Source organism: Aphidius gifuensis, linkage group LG5 (assembly GCF_014905175.1).
Source record: "Aphidius gifuensis isolate YNYX2018 linkage group LG5, ASM1490517v1, whole genome shotgun sequence".
In the NCBI taxonomy this organism is placed as follows: domain Eukaryota; kingdom Metazoa; phylum Arthropoda; class Insecta; order Hymenoptera; family Braconidae; genus Aphidius; species Aphidius gifuensis.
This window is the reverse complement of record NC_057792.1, coordinates 10091533-10109838: the sequence shown is the minus strand read 5'-3', so window position 1 is coordinate 10109838 and position 18306 is coordinate 10091533. Positions and strand designations below refer to the sequence as shown.

The following is an 18306-nucleotide window of genomic DNA, read 5'->3' as shown; positions in this document are numbered from 1 at the left end:
TTTTCACATTTTATTTTGAATATTTTTCAAGTGACTTTTATATATACTACGTGGTGCAACATAGGCTCAAGGTCTGAAGTTTGAAAAAACTATTTGAAAAAAGACTCGAGAATTGAGGGTGTGGAGTAATAAGGGTAGAGGAATAAAACGGCGCCTTACTGGAGCCACGTACATCGATCTGAATACAGGCGCCGGTAGTCCTATCCATTGACTCACTTCTCATCGGCTGACATATCGTCCTCTATCCTAGATGTGACGATGGTTTGTTTGCCTGATATTCGAAGAGAAAATTTGAGGATTTTTACATTCTTGATATATTATTGTTGCTATATTTTATGAAGATAATGAATTTTTCGAACTCGAATTTTAAAATTTTACTTCGCAATATTTGGGTGTCTTTATATGACGTTATCAAGTACTAAATCGAAATTTTGCAATGTTTTTATTTCTTTTCCATTAAATAAATCGATAATGAAAGCTATGATTGAGTAACTAAAGGCAGACTGTAACAAGTGACTCACTACATTTTTCAGAAATCCTCAAATGAATTGAATTATGGCAACGTCCGAATTCAGTCCCAGGCACTCCAGGGGTGCGGGACGTGACTTATCGTCCATTCTGGCTTTCATGAGCATCCGTAGTCATTTTTATTTTTAGACTAGTTTCGTCTAGTTTCGCAAAGTTCAAAATAATGGGCTCAAGTCCCTTAAAAAAAAAAAAAACTTAGATATCTACATTATTTTACTTAGCTAGATTTTTAACTTAGCGGTAATTGTAGCCACACAATCAATATCTACATTATTCTACCAGCAAAATTTTTTATCAGCCCGAATTATATCTATCTATTAAATTGCTTCGAAAACGTTTGGCTTTCGAGCACTTGAGTATGACTATTTTTATCAATTTATTTTTTTGTTATTCGAAGGGAAATAAGAATCGCTTACTAATGAATGCGACAGCGAAAAAATCTCGTGGGACTATCAGTCTACGGCTTTTAACATCATTTAATTTATTAGAATTACATAAAAACAAATCAATATGTTTATTTATGAACAAATATGAAACAGTCGATTCTTTTGTCCATTTTTATTATTTTATCATATGAAGTTAAAAGCAAGAAAATAATGAATTCTTTCATGTACTGCACTTAACCAACCAATATATCCTATATGTAAAATTACTTCATTGAATGTTGCTGACATGAAAATTATTTTCTATTTGTCATTAGTTTTATTATAGCTTGAAGTGTGACTCAATTTTAAAGATTTGTCGATATAGAGATAATAGGCAATTTCAAGCACAGGTTATTTCGTTAAGATCCGTATCTTCAAATGGTTGATTGTAAGTTTTTATAACTTTATAATTCAAAATATTAAATAATGTAGTTTAGACACGGTGGAATTATAATTCTCAATACCGGTTAATAAATTATAATTCAAGTCGTAAATTAAAGTTATTTCTATGAAATCTCTCCCGTCTGAATAAAAAAATAACAATGTTATAAATAATAAAGTAACAATAATAATTTATTTATATTTTTCTAAAATTGTTTTTGGAAGCTTGTGTCAAGCCCGAGACACAAGCTTGTGCCAAGCCCGAAATTCCAACCTGGCACAAGACTTGTCATCAAGCTTGTAACATAGGCACATTTCCAAATACTTAACAATCTTGGCACAAGCTTGAAGCACAAGCCTGACACAAGGTTGTGCCATGCCTGGCGCAATCGTTAACTCCTACCTGGAATCGAGAATTAGCGTAAATTTTTTTAAACACCAATGCATATTTAGGACAAGAAAAGATCGGTCAAACCTCAAATGAATTTTTACACAAGAGCTAATAGAAAAAAATAAAAAAAAATAATAGGTCACATAAAATTTGTGATTACTTATTTAATTTTGAGATTGCACTAAAATTGCAGTCATTTAAATATGAGCTGAAAAATAATATTTTTTAATTTCATGATATTGCACGGGATTCCTAAATGATTGCAAAAAATTTGGTCGGGCGATTTCATTCGTGAACGACCCCTCGTACTATATATTAGCAGTCAACGTATTTGTTTAATAATCGGAAAAAATTTTCGTTGAACATGACCTAAGCATGACCTAACTATGACCTAACTTACAAGACACCTTTTTTATTTCTAATCATCATGTTTTCGTAAAAATTGAAAACAATATCAATGAACAAAATATATTTGAGTGAAATCAATAATCTCGTATGTACAGTGATTACGTATTTTTGAAAAACTTAAAAATTCCCTTCAACGTATATAGAATTTACGGAAACATCAGGTTCAATAAGATGTAAAACATGATTTTCGTTGATTGCGCTATCAAGAAGTAAATAGTATTAGTTCATAGATAGTTGCATGAAAAATATTACGTTATTTTTTGTTACACTATCAAAAAAAATACAACCTGACCGCACAGATTTGGTTTACGGAGTACGTTGCATCAACTATAGTTCTATAGAATTGGTGCATCGGTCGAAAACTTACACATAACTTGAGACTCAACCTTTAGAATTATGCGTGAATGTTAGTAATTTTTTACTCACGTTCAAATAATCACTGTCATTTTACACTATTTCTTTCACATAAAGCATGACTTTGAAATATAATTGCCAGGTCTCGCGTTCATATAAGTTTTGTGCATCGCCAAAAAAAAAAAGAATAATGGGTGCATTCTGAAAGTATTTAATCAAATCATGAAACGCACATGGTAACGGGGTTGGTCAACCATAATGCAGGTAGTGCTTCGAACATTGAGAATTGTGTGATAGTTTTTTCTAGGAGATGGTATCAAAAAATATCGTATGTATATCTCTTGTCAATCATTTAGAATAAGAATCCCTAAAAATGACGAGTGACCTTGGTGGAAATGAGATCCGTGTTTTTCACATACGTGTAACGTCTCATTTTTATTTGTCACTGAAGAAGTTTGAATTTATTTCCTACCTTCTATAAAAAGATAATTTTTGACACCATTGGTGGCTAGTCTCAGGATCATCTTTGACTCGGCTTTTGATTTTAGACTCGTACAAGAACGACATAATATTTCTTGCTTAACATTTATATTTTTTACGCAAAGTTTTAATAGAATCAGGATCATCGATAGAATCATACACAGTGAAATGTATTAAACTTTTCTGTGATATATTCCGATAGAGGTCACGAAAATTCGTTATAGTCTGTCACACCATCTATTACATCTAGAATATATGACTGCAACTTGTAGAGTGACTAAGGTTTGCTAAAATTTTTAGTGAAAAATAGTGTACTGTTTACTCGATTCACCAAACATTCATTTTTTTTTTTAAATAGTTGAAAAAAAATTTTATTTACGAATTAATTTAAAAAAGTGAAGATACAATTACCTATGTAATTTTGAATATAAAAAATCATTATTTGGAAAACAATTACAAAAAATAAAGAAAGTTTTTGTTTATTCACATGAAAAAAAATTCTCTCTCCGTATTTTTTTTACAATTGAATTTACAATCATAAAGTTCTATTCGCTTTATATCTATCTTTAATAGGTTGGACTGCATTGAGGCTTACAATTGCATCGTAAAAATGATGAATAATATCGGTCATTTATTTCGTGTTCCAACTGAATTACCACGCCTTGCTTATACTATTTTTTTTCTCAAGCACTCTCGTAAAAATTCAACTCTTGTGGCTGGTCATGGAGTTACTAAATAATATGAAATCACCTTCGTACTTTTTACTGAAGCCATGGCACCAATTTCAATTCAAATTTTCAAATTAAGAAAATACTCAATATTCAGTAAGAAATAAGGAAACTTTTTACTCTAAATACATGTAAGCTACGTGCTGTATCTAACTGAGCACATATAAAGTGTATAACTATGGATCGCGAATAGAAAATTCAAGTGACACTAATGGACATGCAACCGATGCTTGCGAGTTTCCTTTTCGCGTTGGCCACGTGGCAAATCAGAGGTAATACTTTTACTCATGCCACGCTACCTTTACTCACTTCAACATATTTGAATTTTCAATAGTTGAATGTGTTACATTTTCTATATGGGGGAATCTCTTAAAAAATTCCTTTATGCTGAAATTTACTCTAGTCATTAAAATAAAATAAATTCTTACCTGCTTCTGCAAACGATATGATTTCTGATGTTCTTGCATAAAAATCATCAATTTCTATGTCTTGATTTGTTTTAGAGTTGTGACTCGTAGAAGATTGTATATTATCGAAAGTAACGTTTGGAATATCATCAACTTGTCGATATGGATATGAAAAGTAGTAATCACTATAACCAGACTCATGATGATTTTGATTGATGTTACGTATCGTTGACGGTGTTTCGGCTCGATATAATGTCTCGAGAGCGAGATATCGTGGAATCTGTGTGAGAGTTCGATTGATATCTGGTCGGTTCCGTAAACCAAGTTTTGTTAGTATTTGATGTCTTATAGCTTCTAATCTTAAATCGTCGTTACTTGATCGTGATTCTTTTCGCTGAATAGTTAGTATGTGTTGATGGGGACAACCAGAACATAAGTGATGATGATGTTCACCAGAAGTTTGCCGACCTATAGCATCATTCGGTAAGACAATAAGCCACGTAAATATTACAACAAACAGTATATGAAGACTACAGCAATACGCTGTTTTTTTTCGATACGTTGGTAAAAATGGTATTGTTCGTTCAGTTTTATGCTTATGGAGCAGAACGAAATCTCTCCGACATATATATTCACATGATTCGTCATTAATCCAATTCGGAAGATGTATTTGAGGCATGTCAATTCCAAGTCACCTATGAGAAGACTTCCAATGTGTTGCCATAGAAAGCGAGTTTTTAGAAAAGTGTTGCACAATAACACTTTCATATCGAATGACATCCATATTTCTTTGTACTTTATTATTTGTATAATGCAGTTTCTGTGTAACAAAATAAAATAATAATAATAATAATAATAATAATATTAATAATAATATGATGTGGCCCTGTTTTACCAGAAGCACGAGTACTTGAAGCTCGTTTCTGTCATTTGATCCCTAACAACAATTATCCGTCAATCAGCACTTCTCCGGGAATAATACTTTTACAAATGTGTGGTTGCTTCAATTTTTCAAAATTCTGAACTTAATGAATTATATAAGTGCAACGATAGTGTTCTTGTTGTTCCACAAAAAACTTCTTGTAGGCTAAGATTTTCCGAGCGTATTTTTCCCTGCTCATTAGTTTATTTTTATTTTAGTATATATTATATTTGTATAGAAACATTAATTCAAAATTTTCAATTTCTTTGTTACCGATTGGGATTTGACCCACCCATTACTGTCACATAATACCTCCAGTCTTTTGTCGTTTTTTTTAACCAAGATGACAATCCGGCATTTACAAACCAGGCCACATTACTCACATTATGTAAGTTGTTCGATACTAATACCCAAATAATATATAATACAAAACAACACTCCAAGTGCACGAAGTAAATCACATTAGCATCGATTTGTCTATATATCGTGGTCAAAAACAAAAATGAAACCATATTCTAAAAATTTTTATAATCGGTAATTTTCTATTTTTCCGGGTAGATTTTATCTTTCGTCACTCGTCGAAGCTAATTTTTTGGCAAAAAATTCTTGTATTGTGTATGCATAATAAGGAAGAATACCGAAGCGCACTGTACGAAAGCTCGCTGGACACTGAAAAAGATTCCACTATCTGGCATTCTGCACTCCATGAAGTAATATGTGTACAGTGAGTACGAGTAGTATCCACCATCAAAGACCCACCCTCGCTCAACTCACCACACTGTTTAGCTATATCTTTGCTTACTACAAGCTACGTTTATTTACGATAATATCATCGTGGTAATAACAGGAAAGTGGTTTTTTCAATACCAATGATCTTAGACTCTTATAGTTATTTGTATAAAATAAATATTTTATGGGCGTGACTAAGGTAGATGGAATGAAAAAAAATTCAACCTAATTATCTCATTCACAATATGTTAATTTTTATTAATAATGTAGCGCAACTTGATAATTAATTATTGTCTTAATCGATAGATATTTTTGTAGTAATGTCTCACACACACTGAGAATACTACAATCAGAGTTCTGCTAATTGAAATATTATAATCGTTTCATATGTGAAAAATGAACCATCAATTGAATACCAATCATTGAGAAATTGAGATCAAAGAAATGCTTTCGCTTTAGAAAGAGTGTTGCCCCAATACATGATGATCACAATACGATACCATCTAATAATCACGATGGACGAGACACAAATTTTTATCTTGACGACATGACGATACGAAGATTTGCTCACAATAATTACAATAATTTAATAACATCTTCAAAAAAATGAGCAAATAAATAACTTTTTAATCTAGATGCAATAATTTCAATAATAAATATAAAACGCACAGAAGATATTTTCTTCGAATTGAAGTTTAGAAACAATAATAAAAGAAATTTTAATTTTATGAATTTTTGTTTTTATAGAAAAAGTGTAATTTAAAGATTCAAAAAATGAAAAAGTAACTTAAAATTTCTCATAAAAAAATGCATTTTAACGGATCTTATTAATCTCATTGGTTTTATCAATTGGAAATTAAAAAAATTTCCAAAACTTCTCGGGTTTATAAAAAGTTTGTAGTATAGTATAGCCTTGGTTGTAGATTTTGTCATGTATAATCCATTAAAACCAAAAAAAAACATGTAAAATGATTTTTAAAAAAGTTGTGTAATTTCTAAAAAAAACAGATATTGGTTTTTGTTAAATAAATAAATGAACTTGACAAATAAAAATAAAAACGACCTTTAATAATATCAATTCCGTTTCGTACTTTATTGTGTCAAATTTTCGCATCCATGATTTTTGCTTAGTTTTCTTAATATTTCCCTTTGAATTTTTTTTTAAAATTTTCTTTTGTAATTTATAGTTTCATTATTGATATCAACAATTTTATTTTTATCAGAGGCTGTGGCTTTTGCTAAAATCTTTTATTTGAGCCTAATATGAACAGTCTCTCTTAATTATTATGGAAACTATGAGTGGTCCCCTTAAAAAGTGTACAGAAAGCAATACTATGGTGGGGCGCTTCGCGCCCATCCCACCTTCGTAAAATAGTAGTTGAATTTTATTTTTTTAATGGAAGATTAGTTCAATTTGTTTAATTTAAAAAAATTATCTCAGTTTTTTAGTTGAAAAAGAAATATCTCAAGAGATATATGAAAAAGAGTACCCTGGTGGAAATATTACTCCGGCATTACTCCGGCATGAGGTTGGTGGTGGAAAAATTACTCCGACATGAGGTTGATGGCGGAGGAATTACTCCGGCGTGAGTTCAGTAAAGGAGAAAAAACTCCGGCATGAAAGTAGTAACGGAGAAATTATTCCGGCATGGGATTAGTGCTGGAGAAATTGTTCCGGCATGAGATCAGTGGAGAAAAAATCATTCCGGCATAGGATCGATTGCGGAGAAATTATTTCGGCATTGGATTAGTGCTGGAGAAATTATTCCGGCATGAAAAGAGTGCCGGAGAAATTATTCCGACATGGGATCAATGGAGGAGAAAAAACTCTGGCATAAAACTAGTAGCGGATTAATTTTTCCGACATTAATCTCATGCCGGAGTTAATATCATCAATATCATGGTAGAGTAATTTCTCCGCCATTAGATTAATGTCGGAAAAATGAATCCGCCGCTAGTTTGATACCGAAGCATTCTCTCCAGCATTCATCTTATGCCAGAATTATTACTCCGTCATGACATTAATGCCGTAGTAATTAATTTGGCATGAGATCACTAAAAAACGATGTAGAAAAATTATATGTACATCAACTTTATCAAATATATTCATTCGAACTAATCATTACATTTAATGACGCAGAAAAACTAAAATTATATTTTTGGAATGTATTACGTTTATAATTGACTGCTTTTTTGATGATCTGTAAATTTATCATCAACCATATAACGTACACGCCATGATGAATCCGCAGCACATTGACGTAATTTTTGTATAACAAGTTGTTCAACATCTTTTCGTTGTGCAAGTATAACAATAACATTGGAATTGAATCAGATTGTAAATATTCGATTTAGACAACTTTTGCAAATTCTCCCAATTTTGATGATGCTGAACGTCGCCCCATTGGTGTATCATTTTGACATAAATTACAAAAATGATTTCTTAACTCAGCTATTGTTGCTCTACTTACACGTTCTGTACGTAAACCAATCACCAGATGCCATCAATCTCATGCCGGAGTAATTCCTCTACCATTAATTTCATGCCGAAGTAATTCCTCTACCATCAATTTCATGCCGGAGTAATTCCTCTACCATCAATTTTATGCCGGAGTAATTTCTCCGGAAATAGGCCAAAAACGGAGTAATGCCGGAGAAAGCCGGAGTAATGGCAGAGATAATTGTACCATGCCATTCGCTCACATGAAATTTCGTTGACAATCTTTTCTCCTTTTTTCCTTAATTAATTTTTTAGATCCATCAATAGTTGGTGATGGTGTTGATACTGATGTCGTTGTGTTTATTATTGACATTGTTGATGTTAATGCTGTTAATTTTGTTGTTGAATTTGATTTTTGTGATAATATCGGATGTGACCATTCATCAAATAATCATTTCCACCACCAACAACTAACGTTGATAAATCAATACAATTTGTACATTGTATATCAGAATCATTTGTATTATCTGTTTCATGACATATCACAAGCTGTAATGCAATTTGATAACTACAACATAATAGACTTCTTTCGAGTCTCAATAATTTCATTAGTATATTTCAAGAATAATCGAAAGCCATTATTTGATACATTCTTTTTAACTACACATTTATATAGTAAATTTTTTTTATTGAAATTTTTTAATTGTAATTTTGGCTTTTTCAAACATTTATAAACATTGTTATTCGTTATATTAAAACTCGTTGAAAAAACGAGATGTGTTTTTTTTTTAAATTTATTAATTCATCATTAGTAATTAATTTTCAATTTATTGTAATAATCACATAACTTGCATTTGGGGAGCTACTATTTCAGCACTATATTGATCAATTAATAATTGCCACAATCAGCAGTTCTCATCATTTCATTCCGAGTTTTTTACGATCAACTATAGAACTAAATCATTTCTTTTTTTTTATATTACAACTGTGCATTTACTACTGTTTCTTTCAAGTCGATCATTGTTTTTTCTTTAAGCTGGAAATATTATTTTGTCAATATCCGGCGATTTTTAGTCGACCCGGGAAAAACGGTTTATATATAATTATATATAATTGTCTATATAAATATAGAAAGATCCCGAGATGAAAAATATTATAAATACAAAAAAAAGGCTGTCGTATACGGCTGTTTCCGTCCCACCAAACAGACAATAAGCAGCCGTATACAAGTATAGAAGTATACGTATATTATATATACAAATATCGGTCAGTCACAAATATCGATTTCCATTAGGCAAAAACGGATGAAAACTTCAATGTGAAAATTTATAAAGAAACATAATCAAAAATAAAAAAATATTTTCTTTAATTATTTTTTTTTTGATTGGTTTATTAAATGAATATTTAACTAGTTATCACTGACTGAGAGAGAGAGAGAGAGAGAGAGTCGTAGAGAGTACATAATGGAAAATTCTAGAAATAAAATACAGGCACCTAGCTAGATTCGAACCCCCGAACAAGATTTTCTTTTATTTCAAATGAACGCCTCAGCCCGCTCGGCCATTGATACATATAGCCATTGATGCAAAATTTATTTTCTTTATCCTTATATGCCATTTAGTCACAAGAGGTACAAACGAAATTGTAGACTTAAAAAAAAAAACTAACAAACAAAATAAACTTAGAACTATTTGAAAATTGTGATTTTTATTCTATTAAAAGGAATATATTCATCAACTATTGTAATTTTATTTCAATAAATTAACAAAAATAAATCAATAAATAAATCAGTCCGCACCATAAATATTTACAAGTGTTAAAAAATTTTTTAAAATATTTTTAAACATTTTAACACTTGTAAAATATTTATGGTGAGGACTGATTCATTTATTAAATTATTTTTGTTAATTTATCGGAATAAAATTATAATAATTAATGAAGATATTTCTTTTAATGATTATGCTAAAAATTAATTGTTTTTATGAATATGCTAACAATATTTTTAAAATTTTCTAAGTCCCAAAAACTAGAAAAAATATTTTGTCTTCTATTTGTAGCCGATTTACAGACGTTTAACATACACTAATCAATAAATAAAATAATTGAAGATAGTGGCAGCCCCAGCAGACATCTTACAGCTCTTCGCAGACATCATCTTTTTTTAAAGACAACATACAGCCGAAAAATAGCCTCGTATATTCAGCACATTTCACAGTAGACATTTTGCAGACAAAAAACAGACGGAAAACAGTCAAAAGACCGAACACAGCCTCAAAGCAGACCAAATGATTTCATCTCGGGATTTTTTTTATATATATAAATATATATAGATTTTTTTTGTGGTTATATATAATTAAATATAAATGAAATTTTTTAATTTCCATATATAAATATATATAATTATACATAATTATATACAACTTTATTTAATTTTATATAATTATATATGACTCTATATCTAGCAGTCTTTCTTTGTGGCTATATATTATTAAAACAGTAATTTAATTTTTTGGAAATTCAAGATTCATTCAATACATTTTAATACAAAAAACAATGTTCTATAATTTGTTCTTATCCAATATCAAACATGACATGTGTTAGTCCAAACATTTAAAGAAGACAATTTTTTTTTTTTTTTATATGAAATTATGTTTTAATTTATACTTTTTAATCCGATAATTGTACTTTTAGACAGCATCTTTGGATAACTCTTTAAGATACCTAAGTTTAAATCTATCTATAAAGTTATAAGAATAGTTATGAAAGTAGATTATATTTTAACTTGAGTAATTTTTATACTTTAAGATTTTTTTTTTTTTTTTCTTACATTCAATTGACTTATTTTTTAATATGAGTACATTACAGTTGAGCTTACCAATGTCAATTTCGGGGTTAAGACTAACACATCTAAATATGAAGGCTCGTTCCTTTGACCACAATGATGAGTGGTGTTTTATTATGAAATGTTTCAGTACAAAAAATAATAATTTTTTTAAACATATAAAAATGAAAGTGACAGTCGATCATATTGTTTCCATTCAAGAAGAAACTGAACTCTTGTTAATCCGATTAAATATGATTCGTAAAATTTCTCTTGTTATTCGTATCGGAACTTATATGTATACAACCACATGTTATGGTAGAAAATTTATAAAGAGTGGCTGATGATGGATTGTTAAATGTAATTAAATTTTTCCTGGTGAAAATACTTTGGCGGATTATGTCATAATATGGCATAATATGACATAATCTAACATAATATGACAAAATATACCATATTCCGACAAAAATTCATTTGCCAGAAAATGGCTTATTCTGGCATCCAAAAATCATGTAAGAATATGCCAGAATATGGCAAATTCTGACATATTTCAAAAAAATTCATTTGCCAGAAAATGGCATATTCTGGCATCCAAAAATCATGTAAGAATATGTCAGAATATGGCATATTCTGACATATTCCGAAAAAGTTCGTTTGCCAGAAAATCGCATATTATGGCATCCAAAAACCATGTAAGAATATGTCAGAATATGTTAGAATATGGCATATTCTGACATCTCCGACGAAATTCATTTGCCAGAAAATGGCATATTCTGGCATCCAAAAATTATGTAAGAATTCAAATCAACACCGTTCATTTCATATCTTATATCATCAAAAAGATGAAGTATACCATGACTTACAATTTTAGTAGTCAAAGTCGCTGCCATACTTCCATCATTTTTTTCAGTCACTAATCTACCATTAATTAATAACAATATCCTGATTTTGTATGTTGATTCTAATTTTATTACTGTATTCAAATGTTGTTGAACCATAGGGCTGATGTGCATGGATCTTATAGTAAGATATTGATGAATCAAATTTAATTGGTGTGTTATTACTCAGCGTAGCCTCCGCCATTTTGGACAGCACACGCAAATGTTAAAAAAGTCGCTCGGCCAAGCGAGTAATTTTTCTGTGGTGATAATTCAATCCTTGGAAAATATGAAGCGTCTAGAACTGATGAGTTGCCAGATAAAGTAAGTGTAAATTCGTCATGCACGCTCACTGATAATATAAAGACTGATTATAATTAACGAAATTATGCCTTTTATAGGCAGTCTGCTAAGAACTGAAGACACAAATGACCCCCTGGCGGAAATGGTGAGAGAGAAGCCAGAGGAAAACGATATCGCTTTTGTCGCCAAAGCCAGAGCAAAACCAGAGCAAAGCCAGCGATAATAAATACAGAATATTAACGATATCAAACGTAAATTTGAGCTTTATATAGATATATTATTTGAATTAAATTATTATTTGACTTATTTTTATCAATAATATTGATGTACAGAGATCAATATAAGTAGAACAAGTAATGTAAAAGTTGACAGATTTTGACGTTTTAAAGTTGGCTTAAATCGGCTAAGCACAAAAATCTCTAGCGTGAAGCAACAGTAAATCGGATCCAGACCTTTTCCAGAGTAAAGCCAGACTTCTAACAAAGACATTTATTTATAACAAGAGCAATAATTATTGATGAATAAAAATAAATTAATGAATTTTAAAGACTTTTTTATTATTAAAATGAATTGAGATTTATTATACCAGTTTCTTGAGGCAAAGATTTTCTTGGTAGATTTTTTCTCATAAAAACCCCACGAAAATTTTCATTTTCAATTGCTCTCCAAATTTCACCAGATCCCAATCAGTTAACGCTCGACGTGGCAGCATCTCTACAAGTTATTTGGAGACAAAAAAAATCCTGCCCCATTTTTATATGGTCTCATTTTATATGGTCTTTACCGAGTGCTATTGATTCAATAGCTTTATTCTGTCTTTTGCTTTCTTCCAATTGTTTTTTTGCGGAATTTGTATCATTTATCATCTCTACAACACCAGAAGCGCCACCAACTATCCCACTGATAGCGCTGAGTGCTGTCAAAATTGGAATTAATAATGGTAGAGCACCACCTATCTCAGTTGGTATTGATATAATCCGTAGTACTTGAATATTTGTCTTATTGTCTTGTTTGGAAATTTTAAATTTGTCAATTATTGAAGAGTTAAGAGAATGTGGATTATTATATTAATATAAAAAAGAAAAAAAAATCAGTCAGTATACATCCGTCAGTGAACTGAGACTGATTATAAAAGAGACTTTGTGCGTGAGTTACATGCTCCAGCAAGAAAAAAATTTTTACGACTAAAGTTGACATTCGCGATAAGGATGAAACATGGCAAGCTGATCTTGTTGAAATGATTGAACATTCAAAGGTCAATTCTGGATACAATTACATTTTAACAGTCATTGATATTTTCTCGAAATTCAGCTGGGCTGTTGAACTCAAAAATAAAACTGGAAAAGAGGTATCAGCAGCAATGAAATCAATATTCAAAAAAGGTCGAATATGTCAAAATTTTCATGTGAATCAAGGAAAAGAATTTTATAATTCAATATTCAAAACAATGTTAAAGAAATATAACATTCATATGTATTCAACATTTACTCATTTGAAAGCATTAATAGTTGAACGGTTCAATAGAACACTAAAGAACAAAATGTTTTTTGAAGTTAGCATGCAAGGAAATTATAAATGGTTAAAATTGCTGCCACAACCGACGTCGTTTCGCGGAAAATTTTGAAACTATATACTTTGAATTTATGAATAATAATTTTTATAAGATTCAAATATTTCATTTTTCAGTAGTTTAAGAATAATTAATAAATATTAATAATATATAATCAAGTTGAGATTCGCCAAAGGTCCGAGTTCAAATCCTGGTTGGGAAAATATTTTTGTTTCCATTAATAATAATAACACAAGATGGCGTCTTTCGAAAAACCAAAGATGTCGAAAAAAAAAATCCAATATGGCGTCTTACGAAAAAACCAATATGGCCTTAAAAAAAATCCAATATGGCGACTTACGGAAATACAATATGGCGTCTTACAAAAAATCGGACCTCCCATGGCGACATTGCTCTAATTAATCAATGAGAGGACCCCCTGTGGCGATTTGACCTAATTAATTAATTCGCGGACCCCCTTGGACAAAAGAGTCAATTTTACGTTAATTCCAGTTTAGTCCCGTAGCTGATACGCCCACGTTAATACATACTTTGTCGGTTCGATCCCCGGTCAGAGTGTGAAAAAAAAAAAAAAAAAACAAAACGAAACAAAAGTTTCTGCGTTAATAATACAACAGAAAAAAAATTGACAAATTTTTAAAATATTTTTTTAATCAAATATATTTTTGACTGTACAACATAGTACTTTTTATTTTAAACATGGCCATTTTTACGATTGAGTATTATGATACTTATGAAATATCGTAGCCAGATTATTTATTAAACATATGTATTTTGTCCAATAAAATAATACTGGCTGATATATAATTAATTGAACCTAATTTTCCCTGCTCACTTAAAAAAACAATAGGAGGGTTTAGGCAGATAGACGCGTAATTTAGGAAGGGTAAATGACACCTGAAATGGACACGAAAAATATAACACAAAACACAGATATAATTTAATAATAAAATAATCGAGACGACACACAAAATTTAATATTCGGAAAAAAGCATTAATTTTATTTATAAAAACACCATGATTTGAATTGAAAATTACATACAAAAACACTCTTAATTTATTGTAAAAATTATAGAATATTAAACGCTCAAAACTTAATCAAAACAAAGGCCCCACGCGTCGATAATATAGAGAGAGAAAAATCGAGTGAATTACGGAGTCAGTGATTTGAAATATTAAAGAAGCAACCCGTTAATTAAATATTACGCGGCCCAGTGAATAACTAGATTGAGAAGCAATCTAGTTGTTAAGAAATAAATGAAACACTGACTCTACATTTACGTAATTGCTACACTTGATAATCGCCGAGAATCTACTTTTAATTACACTGATACAAAACACAAATGAACACTAAATATAAAATTAATAATTGTACTTACAATGACGCTTGAATTAAAATTACTGGCTATAGACGACGTGGACCTTGACCTTGGCTTCGCTTCAATTACGATAAATATTTAAAGATGTGTGGTTGATTGGTGATGAACAACGGTATTTGACGTAAAACAAAGCACTCGCGTAGCACAGAATCTAAATTTATTAAATGGTAATCGTTGATTTATAAATTCGTTACCTGGTTATTTATTTAATATTTTTGTATTCTCGAAATGAAGTAAGACAAATCTTTGAATAATTACTGATGTTACTGAATTAAAATATATTTAAAACCAATTTAATAAAATGTATTGTATAGCCGAAGGCTATACAAATTATTTAAAGTAATTAATGAATTCAAATTTGATTGAGAAATATTAAAATATCAAATAATTAAACTTGCAACTAATTTGAATGTAAAAATATTCTAAGTTTTAATTTAGCAAAAATAAAATATTCTAAGTTCTCAAAACAAAAAAAATAAAAATATTCTAAGTTTTAATCCAAAAATAATTAAATTTCTCCAAGTCAAAATTTATATATTGTAAAATTTTCTAAGTTTTAATTCAAAAATATTAATATTTTCTAAGTTTTAATTCAGAAAAAATATAATATTTCCAAGTATTTATTCAGAAAATTAAAAATATTCTAAGTTTTAATTCAGAAAAAATAAAATATTCCAAGTCTTTAAACTCAAAAATAAAAATATTCTAAGTTTTAAATCAGAAATAATTAAATTTTTCTAAGTCTTTATTAGAAGAATAAAGCTTCGGCGATTAAGTACAACTTAATTAGAGCTGAAAGAGCTAGTTATGGTGCAGAGACTGCGGACCAAGTGAAGTGAAAAATCTAGATCGATTAAGTTTGGGACTCAATCAGCCCTTAGAAAAGTGGGGATCTTTCGGAGACGTTCGGTTTTCTCCTGTTCCATTTCCTATTTTCCTTAGTCTACTTTTTTTCTATTGGTCAGCCTAAAAGCGTGATCTTTGATTATCAATTAAAAATATTTCTAATTAAAATTTTATAACATGAGTGGTATCAAGAGAATCCCTGTAATATTACGATTCTGTTGATATCACTCATTGTACTAATTTATATGTTAAATCAATTAAGAAAATTGGCGGTATTGCCGCTTGGCATTAGTGCCGGCTCAAGAAAATTATTGAGGGGGCCAAGTCGTTGGTTCTCCAAAATATATTACTTTTATATTGCGTAAGATGGAGCTCGGGGTATCGAAATATACCCTGAATATATAATAAGATAAAAAGATTTAAAAATAAAAATAATTTTCTCTCAACTTGAACGCTTGTTGCCTTAAATCGAATGACTTGTCTTTCAAATTGAGGTATATGTCATTTTTTTTTTGCAAATTTTTCCTCAAAATAAAAGACAAAATATCCTTAGGTTTATCACAAGTTTTCTTAAATTAATTCTTTATTTTTTTTAAAAAAACATAATTTGTCTCAAATTGAAAAAAAATATTTTCTCAAAACAAGACATTTTTTCTCAAATTAATTATTTTTTTTTTCAACTTAAGACAAAAAAGTTCCAAGAAAAAATTTTCTAAACTGTAGCAATTTTTTTTCTCAGTGTGTATGACAGTTCATATGTCTCAATGTTGGTAGATTATATAATTTTTTATCCGGTGGACAATCAAGATCATAAAGGTTGATGATTGTTGCAAGCTGTGATTTCAAAATTTCTGATAGCCATTTTTTTTTTCAGCACCTTTTACATAGATATATTTCAAATCTCCACCTAGTTTTTCATTAATTATATTTGATATTTCACGATAGTCAACATCCTCAGCACTCCATAATATTCCATGCACGTTGATCAGATCTGGGTACACATCAAACTTGATCTGGTTTCAGATCAAATCTTAAATGATCATCTCTGACTAGATCAAATTTGATCTGGACCCAGATCAAATCGTATCTGACCAGATCAAAACTTGATCGGCGCCAGATCAAATCTTATCTAACCAGATCAAACTTGATTTCACTAGATCTAACTAGATGGAACTTGATCTGCGCCCAGATCAAATCTTATCTGACCAGATCAAACTTGATCTAACCACATCTGACTAGATCTAGTTTGATAAAACTTGATCTGCACTTAGAACAAACTAGATCACGGGTGAATGAATGTTCAAGAAGAAAAATTTTCTTACGTTTTATAATCACTGCCGTGGTTGAGTAGGTAAGGCTCTGGAATTTCACACCAGAAGCATTGAGTTCAAGTCCGAGTGATGTCAATTTTTTATCGTAAAAATATAGAATTCTCAATTGTATTTCATGGAAACTATAAGAAAAAAAACCAAATTCTTCAATCGAGCATTGTCTAATTTGAAATTATTTTTATTAAATTAATAAATTTTTATCCAGATCGAGTCAGATCAAGCCATATCAAGTCAGATCAAGTTAGATCAAGTCAGATCAAGTTAGATCAAGCCAGATCAAGTTCGGTCTGAAGGCATGTGGTCACTAGCATAGTTTTTGGACCAAGTTCTATGCCATAGCACTTGTGTCACTATATCTCACTATCCGTTGAATCTGGCCGTTGTTGAAGTTCTCGAAGTTCTTGAAGTTTTTGAGGTTTTTGAAGTTCTGATGGGTTATCTTACGACGCCTCTTGTAGTTGGAGTAGTCTTCAGCTTATGCCGAACTCTGGGTTCGTCTTGCAGCCTTGGCCAATTTTTGGCCGTAAATTTCTTTGAAATCTTTGAAGGTTAGGAATTCTCTAACACAATCCTCACATCTAGTCGGATCGTATTGCTCCAACAATATCTCAGCGCAATTTGAACAGCTGAGCGGTAACTCTGGATCTCCAGACCACATGTAAGGGTGATCTATATAAGTGTACTCGTTGTGGTATTTCACTAGGTCACTTTTATATGTACATGTTGTACATAGTAGTTTTTCTCCCTCTGCTTGGTAGATGGTGACTTCGCTGATATAAGGGGCTCCTTTGAGGCAGAACAGAACTCTTGCTTCCTTGAAATCTTCTTCCACGTTTATTTGGCCTCTCTCGATTTTTCTCACTAAACTATTGGATACCATATCAAGTGGACAGCCGGGACGGTAACACCGTCGTAGATATTGAAAGGTTTTCTCTGGTTCCAAATTTTCTTGTGTGGTCACTAATTCTTGAGGACAATATTTTAT

At 30.6% G+C, this 18306-nt stretch overlaps 1 protein-coding gene across 3 annotated transcripts in view; it reads right to left on the bottom strand.

The window, feature by feature from the left end:
* Positions 1–5680, bottom strand: part of LOC122857573 (inhibin beta chain) — a 91790-nt gene extending 86110 nt beyond the window's left edge. For 2 of the 3 annotated variants that reach the window (XM_044159818.1, XM_044159820.1), the window contains exons 1-2: positions 4998–5680; positions 4124–4922 (exon numbers count right to left, since the gene is read on the bottom strand). In XM_044159818.1, the coding sequence (XP_044015753.1) occupies positions 4124–4781 (658 nt within the window). In that variant the 5' untranslated portion in view covers positions 4782–4922; positions 4998–5680. Of the gene's footprint in view, positions 1–4123 lie in introns of all 3 variants that reach the window. The other variant, XM_044159819.1, reaches the window with a different exon arrangement.
* Between the last annotated feature and the right edge of the window lie 12626 nt (positions 5681–18306).